Source organism: Lepidochelys kempii, chromosome 11 (genome assembly GCF_965140285.1).
Source record: "Lepidochelys kempii isolate rLepKem1 chromosome 11, rLepKem1.hap1, whole genome shotgun sequence".
In the NCBI taxonomy this organism is placed as follows: domain Eukaryota; kingdom Metazoa; phylum Chordata; order Testudines; family Cheloniidae; genus Lepidochelys; species Lepidochelys kempii.
Window position 1 is genome coordinate 12,316,294 of NC_136390.1, and position 24,419 is coordinate 12,340,712.

General features: G+C 44.2%; 1 protein-coding gene across 2 annotated transcripts in view; it reads left to right on the plus strand.

Moving 5' to 3' along the window:
- Window positions 1-24,419, plus strand: part of KALRN (kalirin RhoGEF kinase) — a 637,223-nt gene that overhangs the window by 467,859 nt on the left and 144,945 nt on the right. For both annotated transcript variants that reach the window (XM_073305148.2, XM_073305146.2), the window contains exon 11: window positions 3,660-3,851. In XM_073305148.2, coding sequence (XP_073161249.1) covers window positions 3,660-3,851 — 192 coding nt within the window. The remainder of the gene's footprint in view (window positions 1-3,659; window positions 3,852-24,419) is intronic.

Genomic DNA, 24,419 nt, shown 5'->3' on the forward strand with positions numbered 1-24,419 from the left:
CCTGACCAACCTGATCGCCGGTTATGATGAGAGAACTGGCTCTGTGCATATGGGGAAAGTGGTGGACATGGTATACCTTGACTTTAGCAAAGCTTTTGATACAATCTCCCACAGTATTCTTGCCCTCAAGTTAAAAAAGTATGGATTGGATGAATGGACTATAAGGTAGATAGAAAACTGGCTAGATCGCTGGGCTCATTGGGTAGTGGTCCATGGCTATTATGTTTAGTTGGCAGCCAGTATCAAGCAGAGTGCCCCAGGGGTCGGTCCTGGGGCCGGTTTTGTTCACCATCTTCATTAATGATCTGGATGATGGGATGGATTGCACCCTCAGCAAATTCGCTAATGACACTAACATGGAGGGAGAGGTAGATATGCTGGAGGGTAGTGATAGGGTCCAGAGTGACCTAGATAAATTGGAGGATTGGGCCAAAAGAAATCTGATGAGGTTCAACAAGGACAAGTGCAGAGTCCTACACTTAGGACAGAATAATCCCATGCACTGCTACAGACTGGGGACCGACTGGTTAAGCGGCAGTTCTGCACAAAAGGACCTGGGATTACAGAAGACAAGAAGCTGGATATGAGTCAACAATGTGCCCTTGATGCAAAGAAGGCTGACGGCATATTGGGCTGCATTAGTAGGAGCATTGCCAGCAGACCGGGGGAAGTGATTATTCCCCTTGATTCAGCACTGGTGAGGCCACATCTGGAGTACTGTGTCCAGTTTTGGGCCTCCCTCTACAGAAAGGATATGGACAAATTGGAGAGAGTTCAGCAAAGGGCAACAAAAATGATTAGGGGGCTTGGGCACATGACTTATGAGGACAGACTGAGGGAACTGGGTTTATTTAGTCTGCAGAAGAGAAGAGTGAGGGGGGATTTAATAGCAGCCTTCAACTACGTGAAGGGGGGTTCCAAAGAGGATGGAGCTAGGCTGTTCTCAGTGGTGGCAGATGATAGAATAAGGAACAATGGTCTCAAGTTGCAGTTGGGGAGGGCTAGGTTAGATATTAGGAAAAACTATTTCACTAGGAGGGTGGTGAAGCACTGGAATGGGTTACCTCGGAAGGTGGTGGAATCTCCATCCTTAGAGGTTTTTAAGGCCCGGCTTGACAAAGCCCTGGCTGGGATGATTTAGTTGGGGATTGGTTCTGCTTTGAGCAGGGGGTTGGACTAGATGACCTCCTGAGGTCTCTTCCAGTCCTAATCTTCTGTGATTCTGTGCCTATGGCATTGTGCTACTGCATAAGAACCTGAAAGCGAAAGGAATTTACTATTAGAAGCAAAACTATTATACTGCTTTATTGTCCAAAAGGAGAAATGCAAAAAAGGTTATATTTATACCCAATCAGCAGAAATAGGGAAAATTAACAGTGAATTACATATCCCATATTCATTCTACTTCAATAATCTAAGATTTTTTTTTGTAGTGTAGGTAAGGGATTTTTTCCTAAATATACGGGGACAGCTTTTGAGACTGTTACCTACTTTTTACTTAGTTTTTACTCTGGTGACTTCTATTGACTCAATCAGCATATCCTCTGTGTGAGGACTTCGGGATTTGATTCATGGCTTTTAGACTGACATTGTTCCTTAAATGCTCAGGGGGATGCATATGTCCACACTTTTCAATAAGTTAATGTATATCTCGGCTGAGAAAGATCTCTGCATGGGATTTTCAGAAGCCCTTAGTGCTGGCATAACTCTGCTTCTATTGAAATGAATGGTAAAGCTCCCTTTGACTTCAATGGGAGTAGAGTGAGGCCAGTGCTGAGCGCTTTTGAAAATCCCGTCTCCTGATTGGAAACTCCTTTGGGCTGATATGTTATCTCCTTATTTGATTGTAAATTGCCTAGCACTCTTTTTTTTATTCATAGATATTAAGGTCAGAAGGGACAATTATGATCATCTAGTCTGACCTCCTGCACAATGCAGGCCACAGAATCTCACCCACCCACTCCTGCGATAAACATCTCACCTATGTCTGAGCTATTGAAGTCCTCAAATCATGGTTTAAAGACTTGAAGGAGCAGAGAATCCTCCAGCAAGTGACCCGTGCCCCATGCTACAGAGGAAGGCGAAAAACCTCCAGGGCCTCTTCCAATCTGCCCTGGAGGAAAATTCCTTCCTGACCCCAAATATGGCGATCAGCTGAACCCTGAGCATATGGGCAAGATTCACCAGCCAGATACCCAGGAAAGAATTCTCTGTAGTAACTCAGATCCCACCCCATCTAACATCCCATCATAGGCCACTGGACCTATTTACCATGTATATTTAAAGATCAATTAATTGCCAGAATCATGTTATCCCATCATACCATCTCCTTCATAAACTTATCGAGTTTAATCTTAAAGCCAGATAGGTCTTTTGCCCCCACTGCTTCCCTTGGAAGGCTATTCCAAAACTTCACTGCTCTGATGGTTAGAAACCTTCGTCTAATTTCAAGTCTAAACTTCGTGATGACCAGTTTATATCCATTTGTTCTTGTGTCCACATTGGTACTGAGCTTTGGTCACTATGGGTTATTGACTTCAGTGGGACTACTTGGGGAAAGTAAGTGCCCATCACTGTGAGCACTGGTTGCACAATCTAGACCTACACAAATAATAATCTTAACAATAAATAATCCATCAAACTGACTGTATAACTATCTATTTTGGAATTAATGGTCTGTGCTGTCTATACACCATTTCTATTTCATGGGACATACTCTTTGTATATTAGTATAGCAGAGTTTTCCACAGATGGAATGGAAAGGAGGAGAGGAAGCATGGCCCAATGATTAGGGTACTAGATTATGACTTGGGAGACCTGGGTTCAATGCGTGCTCTGCTACAGATTTCCTTGGACAAGTCACTTTGTCACTGTGTGCCTCTGTTTCCCATCTGTAAAATGGGGATAATAGCACTTCCTTGCCTCACAGGGGTGTTGTGAGGATAAATACATTAAATAATTGTGAGCTGCATAGCTACTATAGTGATAAGGGCCAGGTAAGTACCTCAGACATACTGGAAATGATGTCATTCATAAGCATTTCACATTGTTTGATTAGCCAGCCCACAGTAGCAGTGATTGTCTCCTTCTTATAAATCAAGTGTTCAACAGATAAGAGATAACATAGAAGCAACTTGAAGACAAAATCTCACACTTGGATTTCTCCCAACTTACCACACAAAAGCCACCGAAATTCATACATTTCTTGTGGATGAGATATTTCGGGCTAATATGATTACATGCTGCAATATGATCGCCATTAGGAGCCCTTCCTAACCAGTGTGCTGCCAAGTGTCACGTGAGACAACTTCTGCCTCTGAAGTGGTTAACTCCAGTTGCTTCATTACTGTATCTTTGAGAAATTCCAGAATTCTGGAAAAAACAAGTACACAGTGATACTTATCTGTCAGGCTAGCTAGCGCTGTAGTGGTGTGCGTTTCAAACAAGAAATTATTTCATGCCTATTCAGGGATTAGTCTATGTGGGTTAATACTTGCTCCTCTCACAGATGGCAGCACCAATAGGAATTATTACCATTGTTTTACAACTCTGATTATCACTCGCTTTCATGCCTTTGAAACTGCAAGCAGCTTGTTTCAGTAGTTTATTTGCCACAGTTATATTACTCATACTCTGTTCCTTGCTTTCTTTTCTGGTAGAATACATACACAAATGCAGACAAGCTTTTAGAGGCTGCAGAGCAGTTGGCTCAGACTGGGGAATGTGATCCTGAAGAGATCTACAAAGCAGCCCGGCATCTGGAAGTGCGGATTCAGGACTTTGTCCGGAGAGTGGAACAGAGGAAACTTCTCTTGGACATGTCTGTCTCCTTCCACACTCACACCAAAGAGGTAAGATGCACGTGATAGAGTTTCTCTATATTGCAGAATGATGCAACAGACTGACTCAATGTACAAAGTGAAAACTCAGAGGACACAAACAGGATGCATTTATTGCACAGGGCGCATGCCAAATTCCTGCCTTATTTGATTTGGATGCTTGGGACCTAACTGCAGTAAAGAGGAGAAATGTGCTTAAGACATTTTTATGCATGATATGGAACAATAGCATAGTGAGACATTATAGCAAAAACAGACCAAACAGTGGTTAATTCACAATTAAAAGGTGACACTGTAAAATAAATGGCCAGTCATATACGTTTGAGGTCTAAGAACATCAATTAGGATAAACTCATTAGACGTAAACATGTCTGCAGTGCAATTTGTACTCCTTGAGGAATTCTGTTTTAATGTAGCATTAATTAATGTAACCACTGTTACTGTTTCTAGAAAAAATAACATAGCCATTATTAGTAAGTGTGTCTAGAAAAATTAAACTGGTTAATGAAGCTGATTTTTGTTTTCCAAATTAACCATAGGGCCTCACAAGCATGCGTACACATGAGGTTTTGATGACTAAGAGAAAACCTGAATACATGCTGTTCAGTGTAAGTGAAAAACATTCAAAGATAAGGCTGTCTCGACTGAGATACAGTGGACAAGACATCAAATAGGAGGCCCCTGGGGACGTAATTAAAGCATACCTCACATTTTTCTGTAGACCAAAGGCCATTCAGCAATGAGTGACTTTTAAAGATAGGCTTTCTTCTGAGGGAGATGGAATTAGTCAGAACCATTGTTTTCATGCACTGTAGCATCAGTATGCAACAGCATACTTGATCCATAGAGATGCTCTTATTAGCTGAAGGCTTTGCCTGTATTAGTTGAATTGCATACTACAAACAAGTCCTCTATAATAGGCTTCAGCAAAGTGGGGGGACGTCCATAAACAAAAGTCTTATGATGACAGAGGTAGCCTCCGAGAAAGTATTAATGATTTGCAGTATATGTCTCACTTTTGTTAAGCCTTGGAGATACAGTAATGAACTTTCAGCTGTTGGAAGAGTAGGGTGCGCAAAGTTGCACATACAGGTCCTGATTCTGCAGGGTACTTAAAAAAAAGTCTAAATCTAAGCACATGGTAAGTCCTTTTAACATCAGTATTTATGTGCTTCAGGTTAAGCGTGTGCTTAAGTGCCTTGCTGAATTGGGGCCATAATTCTCAGACCAAGTTATTGCTCTGGTGTCCAATATAGAGTCAGATTCTCATCTCAGTTACACTGGTGTACATCATGTGTAACTTCATTGGTTATGTCTGCACTAGAAATTATTTATAAAAAATTCCTATTGTTGCTAGCACTGGTTCAGCTCCACAGATGGTAGCTTGCAATGCTAGTGTAGAGAGGGCTTCAAGAAGCCATTGGCATTTTAAGCCAGGGGTTCTCAACCTTTTTCTTGCTGAGGCGCCCCTCAACATGCCATAAAAACACCAGAGCCCGCGGGGGCAGGAGACGGGAATTCGGGGTTCTGGGCCGGGGAGGACTCTTGGGCATGGGCATAGTTTTACTTCTATTTGGGGGCAGGGCAAGAGCTGGCAGGGCTTGAGCCAGCCCAGCACCGCACAGCAGGGTCCAGGGAGGGAGCCCCACCGCCACCCCTGACTCACTCCGGAGGCCACCCAGCCTGTCTGGGCTGTGGGGAGAATGCAACGAAAAATTATAACTCGAAGGGGGAACTCAGTTCAAACAGTTTGAAAACTGCTCAAGGTGCAGGGAGGGGACAGCTAGGGGCTGTGTGTGTGCAGGGGGGTAGCTCAGGGTGCAAGGAGGTGGGTAGCAGGGCTGTGTGCGGGCAAGGGGTAGCGCCGGGTGCAGGGAAGGGGGTAGCTCAGGGTGCAGGCAGGGGTGTCTCCCAGCTTCGGGGTGGGTGCTGGGGCTCCTGGCTTTGCCAGTTTCAGCCCCATGCTGCTCCTGGCTTCAGAGGCTTGAGGGGGTGCTGGCATCAATCAGCCCCATGCTGCTCCCAGCTTGGGTGGGGAACCCAACAGCTTCAGCCCTGCACCGCTCCCAGCTTGGGGAAGGGGGTGCCGGCTTCAGCCCCATGCTGCTCCCAGCTTGGAGAGGGGGCCGCCGGCTTCTGCCCCGCGTCGCTCCTGGCTGGGGCGGGGGGCCATCAGCTTCAGCACCATGCTGCTCCCAGGTTGCGGAGGGGCCGCCGGCTTCTGCCCCACCTCGCTCCTGGCTGGGGTGGGGGGCCATCGGCTTCAGCACCATGCTGTTCCCAGGTTGGGGTGGGGGGGACCACCGGCTTCAGCCCCGCTGTATTTGAGATCAGCATCTGGTCCATAATTTAAGGTAGCAGTGGGTGAAATCTGAACTAGCTGTTTGAGATCCATAACTAGCCCAGAATCTCTGTCAGAGTGAAATTCACCCATGATGCAGAGAGGATGGTGCTAGGACCTCTGTATCGCATAAACTCCACCTGGCTTCTGTGCAGGGGGACATGAGTGGAGTGCAGCATGTGCACTATTCACAGCACACGTGGGGTTTGCAAACCCATGTGGAACTGATTCAAAGGCTTCAGTGACAGCAGACTGGGGAAGGAGCCACAGATCCATGTTTATGGGAATCCAGTGGCTTTGATAGCCTTTGCAATTGATGCAGAGCCACGGCAGCTGCTATTGCAGTTCATAGCAGCCACAAGGAGTTGGGAGATGCACAGTAGCTCTGCTACACAGGGGAAGCTTTCACTTCTCCAGCCCCTTGACACTTTACTCATGTGAATCCAAAGAGTTTGGCTATATGTGGGTGGACTGAATTTCATCCCCTGTTGTTACCTGTATCATTCCTCTAGCATGTTTCCATATCTTAGATTAGAAGCACTGGCATTAATCACATGGCCCCAACAGCATGCTTATTGCCAAGAGAGTTTAGTGAGGAAATTGCTGAGGTTTCAGTGTTCATCTGCCAGATACAGCAAACACCGAAGAGACAATGAAGTAAATTAAGAGTGCCAGAAGTGAGCTTGTGCGAAGGGCAAAATGTTAAACCAGTAGAGTCTAGGCACATGTTTGGGTCTGGAGCTGCCTTTTTATAGTATAAATAGGTTGACCTAAGTGAAAATGACGCATGGCTTGGCTTTGTTTGGACCTTGAATTTTATTGAAAAGTGGAGAATTAACCAACATAAATGTTTTTCAGTATGGCTGTAAAATAGATGGTTGAACTCTTTAAAAGTGAAGAAATTATACTCCTTTGCCATCTTTCCCTATGGTAGTGTTCAAATTCTTTGCCCATTTCTGTGTTAGCTGACTTCCTTCACAGGAAAATAGAGATTTATTGGTCTCTAACTGAAATCCAGTCCACAATCGCTTTGTGAATACCCCAGGTCACACAGATCAGTCTGGAACCAAATCCAGAAGCCTCATGCTCTAACCCCTGAGCTAATATCCATCCCAAACTAGACCCGTAAGCCTCTATTTATTTTTGACACTTTTTCAGAATTGGTCCACACGTGGCATATTTCTGTGTATTAGCTGGGCTCCCAATCCAGCTAAGCTGTAATCATTAGGGTCCAATTCTAAAGCCTTCACTCAGTTTTATCAGGCAAAACTCTCTATTGATTTTAACTGAGTTAGGGAAGAAGTTCAGACACATGTTAGGGGGCTTATTCCTTCACCCACTTACTTCCCTGGTCCTTCTCGCATGAACAGAGAGCAACAATACCCGAAGTCCAAAGGTGCAAACAATTCGATGTTTATTGGGGTGAACTTCCAGCAAGCATGATTCCAGTTTCCTTCCTTAGTATCCTCCTTCCCAGCTCTGACACCACAAAGCCTTACACCTGTGTCCCTGTTCCCATTCCTGCCCTTAGCCAAACATGATTCCAACTTCCTTACTCCCATTCCCTGTTCCCATTTCCCCCTTTAGCAAAACATGATTCCAATTTTCTTACCCCCATTCCCTGTTCCCATCTCCCCATTTAGCAAAACATGATTCCAATTTTCTTACCCCCATTCCCTGTTCCCATCTCCCTCTTTAGCAAAACATGATTCCAATTTTCTTACCCCCATTCCCTGTTCCCATCTCACACACCCACATGCCCACCCCCACCCACACCCCGTCACTTCCTCATTGACTACAGATTATATAGTAAAACTTGAGTTCTGCTTAGCTATACCTTAACCAATCATTTTCCTGAAATTTAACTAACCAATCCTAACATATTGTAACATGATTATGTAACCAATTATATCCCACCACCTCAATTAGTTTACACCCAGCAAAATTAATTATACAGCAGACAGGAACAATCACAGAACCAGACAGAGATTATACAGACAAACAGCAGCAAAGTGGGAACTATAATGACAAAACAATACAGAAAGAAAAGGAGGACTTGTGGCACCTTAGAGACTAACCAATTTATTTGAGCATGAGCTTTCGTGAGCTACAGCTCACTTCATCAGATGTTTACCGTGGAAACTGCAGCAGACTTTATATACACACAGAAATCATGAAACAATACCTCCTCCCACCCCACTGTCCTGCTGGTAATAGCTTATCTAAAGTGATCAACAGGTGGGCCATTTCCAGCACAAATCCAGGTTTTCTCACCCTCCACCCCCCCACACAAATTCACTCTCCTGCTGGTGCTAGCCCATCCAAAGTGACAACTCTTTACATAATCAAGTCGGGCTATTTCCTGCATAGATCAAGGTTTTCTCACATCCCCCCCACCCCCATACACACACAAACTCACTCTCCTGCTGGTAATAGCTCATCTAAACTGACCATTCTCCAGGTTTAAATCCAAGTTAAACCAGAACATCTGGGGGGGGGGGGGTAGGAAAAAACAAGAGGAAACAGGCTACCTTGCATAATGACTTAGCCACTCCCAGAGGAGTGGCTAAGTCATTATGCAAGGTAGCCTGTTTCCTCTTGTTTTTTCCTACCCCCCCCCCCCCCCAGATGTTCTGGTTTAACTTGGATTTAAACCTGGAGAATGGTCAGTTTAGATGAGCTATTACCAGCAGGAGAGTGAGTTTGTGTGTGTATGGGGGTGGGGGGGATGTGAGAAAACCTTGATCTATGCAGGAAATAGCCCGACTTGATTATGTAAAGAGTTGTCACTTTGGATGGGCTAGCACCAGCAGGAGAGTGAATTTGTGTGGGGGGGTGGAGGGTGAGAAAACCTGGATTTGTGCTGGAAATGGCCCACCTGTTGATCACTTTAGATAAGCTATTACCAGCAGGACAGTGGGGTGGGAGGAGGTATTGTTTCATGATTTCTGTGTGTATATAAAGTCTGCTGCAGTTTCCACGGTAAACATCTGATGAAGTGAGCTGTAGCTCACGAAAGCTCATGCTCAAATAAATTGGTTAGTCTCTAAGGTGCCACAAGTCCTCCTTTTCTTTTTGCGAATACAGACTAACACGGCTGTTCCTCTGAAAACAATACAGAAGTGAGGATTTCACATCCCAGCTATTGATAAGTGAGTTCTTGCCAGACAGGATGCTATCAAACTAAGTTTCCTTTTACATTTTCTAGGCACTTCCCTTTCTCTGGAGGTGATAGGAATACAATCCTGTCCTGATAGTGCCTAACAGCCCAATAGCACCTTATTTCAATGTGACTAGTTTGGAATGTGAGGATGTGACTGTTCGCTTCCCAGCTTATGGCTGCCTCTGCTGCTTAGCCAAAGGCCTTAGCCTAAGAACAGGGCCTCAGACTGTCACAGTAAGAGAAGGCCCTTACACCAGCAGACAGTGATTTTGATTCTTTCTTTTATACCTCTATCACTAGCCAAGTGATAAGAATACACCTAAATTCTTAGAGTACAGGCCTTTGCAGACAGGCCTGAATATCTATATCCTAACAACACATATCTCAAGGCAGAAAATCTTTTAGTGACAGCAGTAACATGTCGACACCTGAGTTCTATTGCTGCTCTTTTCTAGGAAGTATTCCAGTTACAATGCCAACATACCCCTCTAGGATTAACTGCAGATCAGTTGTTTGCATTGCAGTGCCTTGTATTGTTTTGTACTGTGCCCATTCACACCTTTAGCCTGTAGGCTCCTCAGGGCAGGGATTATGCTGTTTGTCTGACACATTAAACACATGTATGCAGTGTAGCTGTAGCTGTGTTGGTCCCAGGATATTAGAGAGACAAGGGGGGCAAAGTAATATCTTTCTCACTTCTGTTGGTGAGAAAGACAAGCTTTTGAGCTACACAGAGCTCTTCTTCAGGTCTTCACAGCTAAATGCAAAGTGGAACTGATTCCTTAGCATTAGTAGTTAGCAAATATACTAAGGGCCCATTTAAGGTGTTGTGGCACGTTAGCACATCTGAAGTCATAGGGCTAAAAGAGGGATTAGTGGGTTACAGATTGTTGTAATAAGCCATAAATCCAGTGTCTCTGTTCAGTCTATGATTTTCAGTATCTAGCAGAGTTATGAATTTAAGCTCTCAGGCTCATCTTTTGAAAGTGTTGTGCAGGTTTCCTTTGAGGATGAGGACTGATAGGTCAGACATGGAGTGATCACTTTGTGAAAAGTGTTCACCCACAGGTGACTGGATATTTTTCTCTTTTATCATTTTCCTGTGTGAGTTCATTTGAGAACGCAGTGGTTTCACCCAGATAGTTGCTATTGGGGTATATAGTGCACTGGGTAAGGTATGCCACATGTTGTGATAGACATGTGTAGGATCCGTGGCTCTTGAAAGGCATGTTGTGGAGGGTGTTGATCATTGTAGAAGTGGAAATATGTGTGCAGGTTTTGCATCTGTTGTTCTGGCAGTGTTTGCATTGGTGCATTCTAGTCTTTGGGAAGCTTGCTTCTGATGATGAGTTTGGAGAGTTGGGAGGTTGTTTGAAAGCCAGAAGTGAGGGTTCAGGAAAGATTTCCTTCACGATGGGGTCCCCATCAAGTATGGGTTCTAGTTGTTTGATGATATCCCATATGGGTTCTACTGTGGGGTGGTATACCTCATCCAGTGCTCTAAATGCCCCAGTAACAACTATGTGGGTGAAACCAGACAATCAGCATGCTCTTGAATGAACTCCCACAGGAAAAAGACTGAAGACAAAAACACCATATCACCTGTGGGTGAACACTTCACAAAGTGATCACGCCACATCTGACCTATCAGCCAGACACACAGATACCAAAGAATATGCTCTGAGGAGAAAGTCTGTGATACACACTTAAAACCACCTTCACCAAACAAGGACACTCCATCAGAGAAGTAGATCACATCTTGTAATGGGCCACCTGCATACCTTGAGATAGCCTGCTTCAGTACAGAAATATAACCACCTCTGACTGCACACCTCTTGTGGTCACCTACCACCCCCACACTGGTAGTGTTTTCTTAGCAATAATGCAGGAAGCTTTGGTTTAGACCTAGTTTTCATCTAAGTTTCTCAAATTCTCATTTTTTGATAATGGATCTATTGAAACAGCTGTTTAAAGAGAGTTCAGTAGTGGGAAGTCAGTCTTGCTGACACAGTCTTTGTGGAAGTATTCCGACTGTCGTCTTGTGATTAACTCGTGTCTTTGGTAGTCTCTCTAACATGTATATGATTAATTCTAGAACCATATGACTGACTGCATTTATCATGCATCAGTGACCACTTCACGTGCACCCTGCCCATTAATCCATCTCTGTCTGGGACTACGTCTAAGATTCCCAACATCTGAGCAGCTTCAAACAACTCCCATTTCAGAAGTAAATCAATCAATCCATCAACTTGCCAGAAAAATCCTTCCTTCCCTGTTCTTCCCCCAGTTCCCTACCTGATAGGGTTGCCAGGTGCCTAGTTTTCGACCAGAAAGTCCGGTCAAAAAGGGGACCTGGCAGTGTCCAGTCAGATGTACTGACCAGACACCAAAAGGCTGGTTACCACGGGGCAGGGTGAGGTGCTGAGTCATTAACTCACGCCAGCCCCGCTCAGCTAGGGTTGTCTCCTACCAGCAGGCAGGCTCCTTGTCAGGCTGCAGCAAGGAGCCTGGACGTGGGGGAGGGAGCCTGGCAGGGAGGGAGATGGAGACAATCCCGTGAGCGATGGGGTGGGAGAGGAGTGAGCAATGGGATCAGGTCCTCAGGGGAGGGGGCGGAGAAGGGGCAGGGCCTCAGGGGTCTGGTTACCAGCAATTACAAAGGTGGAAACCCTACTGCCTGGATTGCACTGGCAGAAGACACAGGACAATATTTAGCCCTGAATCAGTGACTATTTTAAGGACAGATATCTTATGACCTATCAAGGCTAGAAGTCGCTTTTTTACATCATTGGAAAGGGGAGACTCCAAGCACTGCTTCTTGCACATGGTCTCCTATGAGGCCTGGACTCATTATACTAAGGATGCTTTCTTTACTGATGAAGGGGTATGAAAAATAGTACCAATAAAACATTTTAAAAACTCTCAAAATCATTGCTAAGACTACATGGCATATACTGAAAATACGATTTTCTGGTGCAGTATAAATGTTTCAGTGCCATGAATTTAGGATGAACTACACAAGTCACTCCCACTTGATCATTCATAAGTACTGTAGCTACCGTATCTTATCCTATTTCCAGGCACATAAAAACTTTATACTGTGTGCCTCGCTATTGTAATACATTAAATATCATTTAAGATCATCATACATATCTTTCAAAGCCTGCTAGGCCAAAGACTACTAGACATTCTTTATCCCAAGACCTGAAAGTGCTCTCTTGGGGATCAAATCCAATAACCCATATGCCAGGGCAGAATTAGAAACGATTGCCAGTGAGCTTTCAGCATAGAAGAATTCTGCAGACTTGTACATGAGTCATTTCCCCAAGCTTTGACGGTGTCTTAGTGTAGGTTTTTGTGTCAAGTCTGTCTGTAGGTTTCACCATCACTTGCTATGAATTCCAACTTTCATGATCGTACTGTAAGGCTGTGATATTTGGTATTTTTCATAAAGCTCCAGCTCCTGGACTCAAGTGATTTCAATAGAATCTCAGCTTTCATTTAAAAAATAAGTAAGTTTCTAGACTTCATGCTTTTGGAGAAAAGGTTGCAAATGCAACCCAAGGGCACCCTAAAGACTCAAAAACCAGAAGGCAAATAAAAAGAAAATAAAATTTTAGTATTTTTAAATCAAATTATTTTAAAGGTAATTGCATGATTTTAAGGCCAGACTCAAGCTTTTAGAATCCTTGGGGTTGGCAATATCCTGTATCAGAAATGTAAAGATAAAGGGGCACTGTCAACAGCTCTGTATAATTAGTAACTTTTTTAATGGTCTTGTATAATTAAATACCAATTTAGCAACTTATAAATGCTATGTCTTTCTCTACTGATTTTGTTTTCTGTTTAGCACACATGATGTTTTCTCCCCTTGTTTAGACCTGCAGGAACTCATGTGGCAATGTGCCAGCAGCATTTATGTCTTCAGCCTGAATAAAGACAAGCCTGAGAACAGTTTTTGTTCATTAATTGCTGAAGTTAAGCAGTAAGGGGTGGACACAGGCACACACTTGACTACATTCTTGGCTTCATGGGCGGGGCTTAAACGGCATATCTAAAGTGCATCTGGGGGCAAACCACCTGGCCTGGGTCCACAGACTTATGGTAGTGGGGCTTGTGCTGGCAGTCTAAAAATAACTGTGTTGATGTTACAGCTTGGGTTGGAGCCTAGGCTCTGAAGCCTGGGGGACAGGGGATGGTCTTAACAGCCCAAGCTCCAGTCTAAACTGCAACGTTGAAGCACTGACTACACGCCTGTTTTGAGAGAACTAGCACAAGTCCTACCAGAACACGTGTGTGGACCCAGGCTGGGAGAGTGACTCCCAGATGCAGTGTAGACATGCCATAAGGCTACCTGTTAGCATTAATTTGGATGTCTAAAAATGTCCATATGTAGGTGAGCATACACTCCACAGTGTATTGAAGGGTTAAGCAAAACATAAGTTTGGGCACTGCCTTGGTGTTCTTTATGTTGGCTGGCAGTGGAGTGACAGATATAAAACCCCAAAGGAATCCCGACCTGATATAGGCATATTTAAGCTACGTGGGTGCTGCATTAAATGTGACAGTTCTGTAATGTAGAAGGCTGCATATGCAGCTTCCCAGTTTTCTGGGGATTAAACACATGCCGCCTGCATTCAGTTCAGCATCAGACGCCAAACTGGCAGCCAACTGGCCAGTCTGTGGCTTCAAGCCTGTCTTTCAATTGTTTAAACCTTTTTGTTTGTTTATTTATTATGCAGTAGGTCTCACTGTCTGCCTTTTTATGTGTTTCTTAGAAAGCTGCCATTTTAAATGGTAGAAGGGCCAGCCTTGGCCTTCTGTCCCCACATCCTCCCCTTGTCCCCTCCTACTCCTATCCCCTCCATCCCCTGCTTCCCGCCCCTGGTTCCCATACCCAGCTCCTGACCCTTCCCAAGTTCTGCCTGTATCCCCACCTTTCTGCTATACATGCTGGCTCCTGCCTGTCCCCTTCCCATCTGACTCCTGCTTCTTCCTTCCCTCCTGCTTATATCTTCCCCCTTCTCTCTGTTCCTGCCCCATCCCCAATTCTTGATCCCTCCCTCCGCAGCTCCTACCCTCTCCACCCTTCCTCCTGCTCCTGCCCCTTATTCCTATTCCTTCCCATCTTCTGCCCGCCTTTGCTCCTACCACAGTCCCTCCTCCCACTGCGCGCCTATCCCCACCCAAGCTTCTTCCCTAGTCCTTCTCCCCAGCCTGCATCTCTTTCCCCTGCCCCCACGTTTCTCACCTTTCTGTGAATTCCAGTCAGGAGGCTTCCTCCTTGTACACACTGCCTTGGTGCCAGCAGGGAATCACAGAGAGCACAGGAGGTGTTGTCCTGCTGCTCTTAGATCCTGTGTCCAGCACCACCATGGAGATATGAATGATGTAAGGACAGTCTTGCTCAGCCCTGGCATCCCCCGGATGGAGCATGTTCAGTTGGTCTGTATGAATGGTGCATGCACACTCTGATCAGCACATAGGAACTGTGGGGGGATTGAGCATGCTCAGTACAAATGGAATCTTGAGCAAATGTAGCTTGCAAACTCTAACAAGTCTCTACTGAGCATGTGCAAACTGCAATTTTGCAGACGCTTGTATCCTGACAAAATCTGGACAAATTTTCATAAGGATGGCTAAAGGCACCTCTCTGGCTCCGGGGAACAGCCTTCCCAATATCAAGTCCCTGCTCTAAAGCATAGAGGTGCTAGATATTCTCAAGGAAACAGTTGTAAAAATATTTTTAATATATGCAAAACAACTTTTTCCCCCTAGGGTTACCATCTTTGAAATGCAAGAAACCCAGCACCCTCCCCAAAAGTCAAGCCCTTCGCAACCCCAACCACATGGCAACTCCACAACTCTCACCATCCCAACCCCGGATTCAACAGCCACTTATAGTATCAAGAGAGAAAACACATATAGATAAGACTGATAATATCATTGATAGCAAACAGGGTGTTTGTTTTATCAGCCAATTCTGCCAGCCAGTCTTTGTAGTCTGTTTCCTTTAGCCAGTTGTCATTGAATGTGTAGTTTCTGATGCTAGCTTTTTTTTTTTTCGGGGGGCGGGGAGTATAGTAGGATTCACTTGCACCATCTCCCTCATCTTCCATTATTTAATAGGCCTTGTACATCTCTGCACTCTCATATGACTTAAACCCTCTCTCACCCACACGCATGGTGCACTTGAGTGTTCGTGGGCAGACAGCTGCTATATTTTCAACAGTTTTGATCTGTTATTGCGTAAACTGCAGAAGTGGGAACACTGCAGCATCTTTAGCTGGACATAGAAACTTTTAACATTAGATATCCCCGTGTCTTGTGATAATAATGCAAAACTTTAGACCCACGTAAAAAAAAACCCTGGCAAATTAAATGATTTTTCGGGCAACTGGCAAATCCATAGAAAACCCGACCAGGCCAATCAAATACCAGCCAGATGGTAACCCTCTTTTTCCCTAACCTCGTTCTCAGAAACTGCAGATCAGTTTTAGCTGAAACTTCCTTGCAAATTTCAGCTTAAGCAGACACCTGCTATGGAGAATGTCAGCCTGAACAGTTTAAGTTTGACAAAGTTATAAGCAACTGAAAACACGGTCTTCTACTGGAAAGCATCAGGTAATCGTAACCATAGGAGTTGCTATCTGTACCATTTAAAATACATATACACACACACACACAGAGTGCTATGGTTATGAAATTAAATTCACTGTGCTTCAGGCAAGTGCCATAACTAGGGGATCTAGATCTTTTAGGTCTTTAATTTTAACAGAGGTTGGTTTTCATATTGTGGTAGAGACCTTGGGAATCTTTAAATTAAATGCTGGCTTGTTTATGGTCTCCTGCTGTGGATTCTAACAAACGGAACAGATGATGACAATGAATCAAAGTTAATCACAGAGCAAACATGACTGTTTCTGGGACACTGTTTAATTCTGTTGTTCATCTTAAATTGACCCACTTCACAGTTTATTTTTCTATACTTTATAATATATTGCTTAAATTTAACTGTTACTATTGTCATTTTGAAGAATATGCCCATCAAATTCATAGATATTCATAGATATTAAGGTCAGAAGGGACCATTATGATCATCTAGTCTGATCTCCTGCACAACACAGGCCACAGAATCTCACCCACCCACTCCTGCGAAAAACCTTTCACCTGTGTCTGAACTATTGAAGTCCTCAAATCGTGGTTTAAAGACTTGAAGGAGCAGAGAATCCTCCAGCAAGTGGCCTGTGCCCCATGCTACAGAGGAAGGCGAAAAACCTCCAGGGCCTCTTCCAATCTGCCCTGGAGGAAAATTCCTTCCCGACCCCAAATATGGCGATCAGCTGAACCCTGAGCATATGGGCAAGATTCACCAGCCAGATACCCAGGAAAGAATTCTCTGTAGTAACTCAAATCCCACCCCATCTAACATCCCATCACAGGCCATTGGGCCTATTTACCATGAATATTTAAAGATGAATTAATTGCCAAAATCATGTTATCCCATCATACCATCTCCTCCATCAACTTATTGAGTTTAATCTTAAAGCCAGATAGGTCTTTTGCCCCCACTGCTTCCCTTGGAATGCTATTCCAAAATTTCACTCCTCTGATGGTTAGAAACCTTGGTCTAATTTCAAGTCTAAACTTCGTGATGACCAGTTTATATCCATTTGTTCTTCTGTCCACATTGGTACTGAGCTTAAATAATTTCTCTCCCTCTCCGGTATTTATCCCTCTGATATATTTATAGAGAGCAATCATATCTCCCCTCAACCTTCTTTTAGTTAGGCTAAACAAGCCAAGCTCCTTGAGTCTCCTTTCATAAGACAGGTTTTCCATTCCTCGGATCATCCTATTAGCCCTTCTTTGTACCTGTTCCAGTTTGAATTCATCCTTCTTAAACATGGGAGACCAGAACTGCACACAGTATTCCAGGTGAGGTCTCACCAGTACCTTGTATAACGGTACTAAAACCTCCTTATCTGTACTGGAAATACCTCGCCTGATGCATCCCAAGACCGCATTAGCTTGAGTGCTGTGATGTTCAGGGTAATCAATTAAATGACTCCCTTAACTGACAACTTTTAAGATCTCTGGGAAGGTCCACCCTTTTGAAGACACAAAGCTGCTCACCAATATACCCAAGAAGCCTCATCTAATTTTTGGTCCACTGGCATTTTAGCCCCCTCCCACCTCAATTCACTATACAGATAAATTTTAAAAATAATTGAAACACAAACAAAGCATGACCAAAAAAAGAATGGCCAAAATTAGCTTTTTATATATAAACATTTCACTGTGTCAATATCTTATATCTTGCGCCGTTTCGGGGGTAGAATCAAGTGCTGCATGTCTTGTTGAAAAGTCGTCAATCTTCCTTTTCAAACGGTATAAAACTCCCAGCTCAGATTTTCAAGGCTGCCTAGAGATTTGACTTTCAAATATCAGCCCTCTCTGCAGGGTTGTGAAATATCAGACCTTACACATAAACCCCTGGTCCAGTACTGAATATTATGGGTGTTGGGTCGATGAAATTTTTGACGGGGGATTTTGTGAGAGGAAGACTCTCCATTTGAGGGGGGAAAGGAGAGACCTTTGTGACAGGTTCAGTTTTAAAAAATGGCAGTTGTGTAAAGGTGCTCGCATGTTTGGAATCTTAGAAATAGTCCTTGTAAAATGGATTAGTGGGCAGAGAAAAGGTGAAGCTGTCAAAGGTGCAGAGTAAATACATTTATCACAAGGATATCACCACCATAGATGCATACACACATATAAAATGGAAAAAAAAAACAACCCACACACATGCATTACCATTGTTAGAACAGGAGAAATGGCTTCAAATACATTTCTACAGAGCCTAGGACAATGAGATAGCATTCTTGATTGGGTAGGTGGGGCCTGTGTGGGTATACTACTAACACAATACAAATAATAAATACGTAAATGCATATAGTTTCATGTGAGCTAAATGCATAAGAGATCAGCCTATGACATCATCAGCTGATTATCATGAACCATCACTCATGGGGACAAATCCTGCCCTTAGGTATGCACTTGCTACTCCCACTGACTTCAGAATTTGCCCATGATTTTGACAGAAGCGTAAGTGCTCACCAGTCCTTTGTGCTGGTAGGTCCCTTACAGGCTTAAACCTGTCACATACCTTAGCAGTGTTAGCAAAGCTCTGAAGCTGTGGAAGCAGGAGAGCAGGGTCATCAAGGACTGTGCTGAGGTCCAATTCGTTTAATGTCTAGAAATAAGATTATTTTACAAAGGATTAAGGAGCCGGGAAGGGAGAGCTGTGGTATCCTGGCAGCACATCCTACACTCAATTGGAAAAGTCTGAGTCTGAAGTACAGCCAGACCCCTATTGAATAAAAATTCTGCCATCTGTGATCTGTTAAAAAAAAATCAGCTAGAGCAAAATGATTGTAAACACAAACATATGGGCCAAATTTCAATAAATCTAGCATGTAGAAAGCCACGTAAAAGAAAAATAACTTGTCTGTTCATCTGTCATGAACTTGCCAAGGGATTCCTATGTTACATGACACATTCTCAATATACACTGCATAGTCCACCTTTTCCTTTCAGTCATCTGTTGTTTGTTGTTTTGTTTTGTTTTTTCTCTGCTTTGACCATGTTCACTATTAACTTTAGACAGGTTTCAGAGTAGCAGCCGTGTTAGTCTGTATTCACAAAAAGAACAGGAGTACTTGTGGCACCTTAGAGACTAACAAATTTATTTGAGCATAAGCTTTCGTGAGCTACAGCTCACTTTATCGATGCATTCAGTGGAAAATACAGTGGGGTGATTTATATACACAGAGAACATGAAACAATGTGTGTTACCATACACACTGTAAGGAGAGTGATCACTTAAGGTGAGCTATTACCAGCAGGACAGCAGGGGGGCGGGGGGAGGAACCTTTTGTAGTGATAATCAAGATGGGCCATTTCCAGCAGTTGTCAAGAATGTCTGAGCAACAGTGAGGGGTGGGGGGGGGAATAAACAAGGGGAAATAGTTTTACTTCGTGTAATGACCCATCCACTCCCAGTCTCTATTCAAGCCTAAGTTAATTGTATCCAGTTTGCAAATTAATTCCAATTCAGCAGTCTCTCGTTGGAGTCTGTTTTTGAAGTCTTTTTGTTGTAATATTGCGACTTTTAGGTCTGTAATCGAGTGACCACAGAGATTGAAGTGTTCTCCGACTGGTTTATGAATGTTATAATTCTTGATGTCTGATTTGTGTCCATTTATTCTTTTACGTAGAGACTGTCCAGTTTGACCAATGTACATGGCAGAGGGGCATTGCTGGCACATGATGGCATATATCACATTGGTGGATGTGCAGGTGAACGAGCCTCTGATAGTGTGGCTGATGTGATTAAGCCCTATGTTGGTGTCCCCTGAATAGATATGTGGACACAGTTGGCAACGGGCTTTGTTGCAAGGATAGGTTCCTGGGTTAGTGGTTCTGTTCTGTGGTGTGTGGTTGCTGGTGAGTATTTGCTTCAGGTTGGGAGGCTGTCTGTAAGCAAGGACTGGCCTGTCTCCCAAGATCTGTGAGAGTGATGGGTCGTCCTTCAGGATAGGTTGTAGATCCTTGATGATGTGCTGGAGAGGTTTTAGTTGGGGGCTGAAGGTGATGGCTAGTGGCGTTCTGTTATTTTCTTTGTTGGGCCTGTCCTGTAGTAGGTGACTTCTGGGTACTCTTCTGGCTCTGTGAATCTGTTTCTTGACTTCACTCCTTGCAACAAAGCCCTCCCCCACCTCCCACTGTTTCTCAGACATTCTTGTCAACTGCTGGAAATGGCCTACCTTGATTATCACGACAAAAGGTCCCCCCCTCCCCGGCTCTTCTGCTGGTAGTAGCTCACCTTAAGTGATCACTCTGGTTACAGTGTGTATGGTAACACCCATTGTTTCACGTTCTCTATGTATATAAATCTCCCTGCTGTATTTTCCACTGAATGCGTCCGATGAAGTGAGCTGTAGCTCACAAAAGCTTATGCTCAAATAAATTTGTTAGCCTCTAAGGTGCCACAAGTACTCCTTTTCTTTTTATTAACTTTAGAGACTCATTGCATCTACAATCCCACCTCTGATTTGGCATGCCTGCTGTGAATTAACCCTTCATATGCCAGACAAAAAGTGCTTTTTAACTCAGTCATTGATGAGTCAGCAAATTCTACAGAAACTCCTCTTTTTAATGAATATAAATAGTACATTCTGTTGGTACCCTCAATGTAAGGAGGACAGAACTTTTCCCAGTCCCCCTGAACAAAGAATTTAGGACATACTAGGAACAAAGAATGTAGGCAATACTAACAAAATAGGGACTTTATCCTGGGAAGAAGAGACTCTGAAGACAAATTGGGGGTTGTGGTGGTGATGTAATTCTGGGATATATAAACAGGTGAATCTCAACTAGGAATAGAGAGGTTGTTTTACCTCTGTATTTGAATGCTGCTTGAAATCTGTGTCCAGTTCTGGTGCCCACAATTCAAGTAGGATGTTGATAAATTGGGGAGAATTCAGAGAAGAGCCACAAGAATGGTTAAAGAATGAGAAAGGATGCCATATTGTGTTAGACTCAAAGAGCTCAATCTATTTAACTTTACAAATAAAAGGTTATGGAGTGACTTGATTACAGTCTATAAGTATCTACATGGGGAACACATATGTAATAATGGGTTCCTCAATCTAGTAGAGAAAGGTATAACATGATCCAATGGCTGGAAGTTGATGCTAGACAAATTTAGACTGGAAATACAGTGTACATTTTGAGAGTGAGGATAATTAACCACTGAAACAATTTATCAAGGGTCGTGGTGGATTCTCCATCACTGACCATTTTTGAATCAAGATTGGATGTTTTTCTGAAAGCCCTGCTCCAGGAATTATTTTTGGGGAAGTTCTCTGTCCTGTGTTCTACAGGAGATCAGACTAGATGGTCACAATGGTCCCTTTTGGCCTTGGAATCTATGAATCTGTGACTGAGCATACAGCTCTATCAGTAGTATGCACAGTCAGTGGTATGCGTTGTCAACATCTGTGACAGTTTCTGTATTCAATAGTCTTCATTAAAGCCATACTGGCAATCTCCTGTAATTCATCCCTGTCACTCAAAAATATGTTCTAGTCCCCTGTAAATGCATGTGCCTGATAAGAGTCTATAAAACTAGTTTAAAGTGGCTAATATGAACACGATAGTTTGAGAAGATGGTGGCTTCAGAAAGAGTCTTTGGTAACAGAAAGGCAAAAACACTTAGTTTAATCCTTCAGAAGTTTTCACAAAGTGATTCAGAGTTGTCACAAGTGACTTATTTATGAAATTCCTAGTCAGGGGCTAGGGTGGGGGAGAGGCACACAAAGGTATTGAAGCTGCAGATCAGGGTAAATGTGTATATATGTTTAGCAAATGATAATTCAAGCCACAGGGAAATGTGTAGAGGAAGAGGGATATCTAGATCCCCTGTTGGAGAAGTTATAGAATGTGATGACCCAGAGAACAGTTTTGAATGGGAATTTCATGGCTCTCCCTCCCATCAGTATAGATCACTGAATGTTCAGTGCGTGGTCCTGCAGCTGTTAGGAGCTCCTCCTGTGCCAGATTCTACTTTGTTTCACTGGTGTAAATCTGGGCTAACTCCACTGACTTCCATTGAATTTCTCCTGATTTACACCAGTATAACTGAGTGTTGAATTTTTTCTTCTCTTTGCAGTCTCTCAGTTAATTGTCTTCAGAGTCATAATTACAGACAAATTAAAAATAAAAACTGCTAAAAGGAGACCATGTTTTTGCAATTCATGCTGATAACAGGAGAACTAAAGAGCATGAACACTGGACTCCTCTGTAAAGCCACCTTCATCTGATGCGGTGGTTAGGCCCTGAATTGCATATATATGTCCTTGGGGATCTACATGCTTGATGTAAGTGTAGCTGTCATTGGCATGTTTGCCTCAAGAGGAGATTATACTGTGCTGTATCAGTGTGGTCCATGCAGAACTTGGAAAAAACATCAGATGTTTAGGCTTTGCAAATCCTTTTGCCATGGGCGAGGATACTAATTAAAAAAGCTACACATACAGAAGCACCAGATGCAGCCTAACCAAGGATGAATATCAAGAAACTGGCAAGGGAATGAAAAAGCAAGAAAGAGGTTAAGAAGGCATCAGATCCTTTCTTCACAAACTGTTCCCTTCTTTCCTTGTGTTCCTTCTTCACAAGCACTTTGTTGATGACATCTGGTCATGTTACATCTTGCTGCAGGATGTCTTATTATCATCAGCATATCGCCATGGAAGTTGCACATTGTGGTTTCATCATCAGCATTGGGTCACACCCTTGTCACATGATGTTCAACTGATGTCACTTTAGTATGGACATTTCATCATGTGATATTTCATTTGTGATACCTGGTCATTAGGGTTGCCAACTTTCTAATCGCCCAAAACCGAAGACCGCAAGGCCCCACCCCTACCCCGCCCCTTCTCCAAGGCCCTGCCCCTGCTCGCTCCATCCCTCCTCCCTCCATCGCTCGCTCTCCCCAACCCTCACTCACTTTCACCAGGCTGGGGCAGGTGGTTGGGGTGTGGGAGGGTTGAGGACTCCAGCTGGGGGTGAGGGCTCTGGGATTGGACCGGGGATGAGGGGTTTGGGGTGTGGGAGAGGGCTCTGGGCTGGGACAGGGGGTTGGGGTGTGGGGAGGGTATGGGCTCTGGGCTGGGGGTGTGGGCTCTGGGTGGGGCCAGAAATGAGGGATTTGGGGTGCGGGAGAGGGCTCCAGGCTGGGGCCGAGGAGTTCGGAGTGTGGGAGGGGGTGTGGGCTCCAGCTGAGGACGTGGGCTCTGGGGTGGAGCCAGGGTTGAGGCGTGAAGGAGGGCACTCTGGGCTGGGGCAGGGGTTAGGGTGCGGGGGGGTGAGGGCTCTGGCTGATGGGGGGTGGGTTCTTGGGGGGCAGGGATGAGGGTTTTGGGGTACAGGATAGGGCTCAGGGCTGGGACAGGGTTTTGGGGAGGTGCGGGGTGCAGGTTCTGGGAGGGAGTTTGGGTGCAGTTGGGTACTCTGGGTTGCGGCAGGGGGCTGGGATGCAGGGTCCCAGCAGCGCTTACCACGACTTCCAGGAAGCAGCTGCCAGGTCCTTGCAGCCCCTAAGCGCATGGGCGGCCAGGGAGGCTCTGCGCACTGCCCTTGTGCCTGCAGGCGCCACCCCTGCACCTCCCATTGGTCACGGTTCTTGGCCACTGAGAACTGCAAAGCCGGCACTGGGGCAGGGGCATGCGTGGAGTCTCCATGGCCTCCCATGCGCCTAGGGGTTGCAGGGACCTGGCGGCCGCTTTTGGAAGCCGCATGGAGCCAGGACAGGCAGGGAGCCGGCCTTAACCCCGGGCCTCAGCTGCACCGCCAACTGGACTTTTAACGGCCCAGTCGTCAGCCTGACCAGAGCCGCCAGGGTCCCTTATTGTCCAGGCATTCCGGTCGAAAACCGGATGCCTGGCAACCCTACCGGTCATGTCATATCTTATCAATCAATATATTGTTTAGTATGTTTCCACTGATATTTCTGTGTTCCATTATTACATGAAAGACATAGGTCCTTCGTGGCATATGAAAATGGTGTGGAAATACCCCAAGGAAACATAACAATAACTTACATTTAGATAGCATTTTACATATTCAAAGTGCTTTATAAACATGAGCTAATTAAGTCTCACAAATACCCTGTAAAGTGTTATTTCCACTTTTTCAGTGTGTAAGTGAGAGAACCCGTGTGGTTACTTTATTTCTCTTTTAATACTGTTTGCTCTAGTTGTCCTGATAACTATTAACCTACTGAGCTACCATGAACATACTTTCCGGGCACACTGTGTAAACAAATGTATCATACCTTATATTGTAAATAGTAGTTTGTGTACTCCTTGCGATTGTATAAATTGTCTGTTTTTTTTATTATTCCCATTTTTAATTATTAGTCCAACTGTAAAAATCTCAATAGTTATTGACCCACTCCTTATTTTGCTTTCTACTAGTATCATTGCTAAATACTTTTAAATCGTATTTT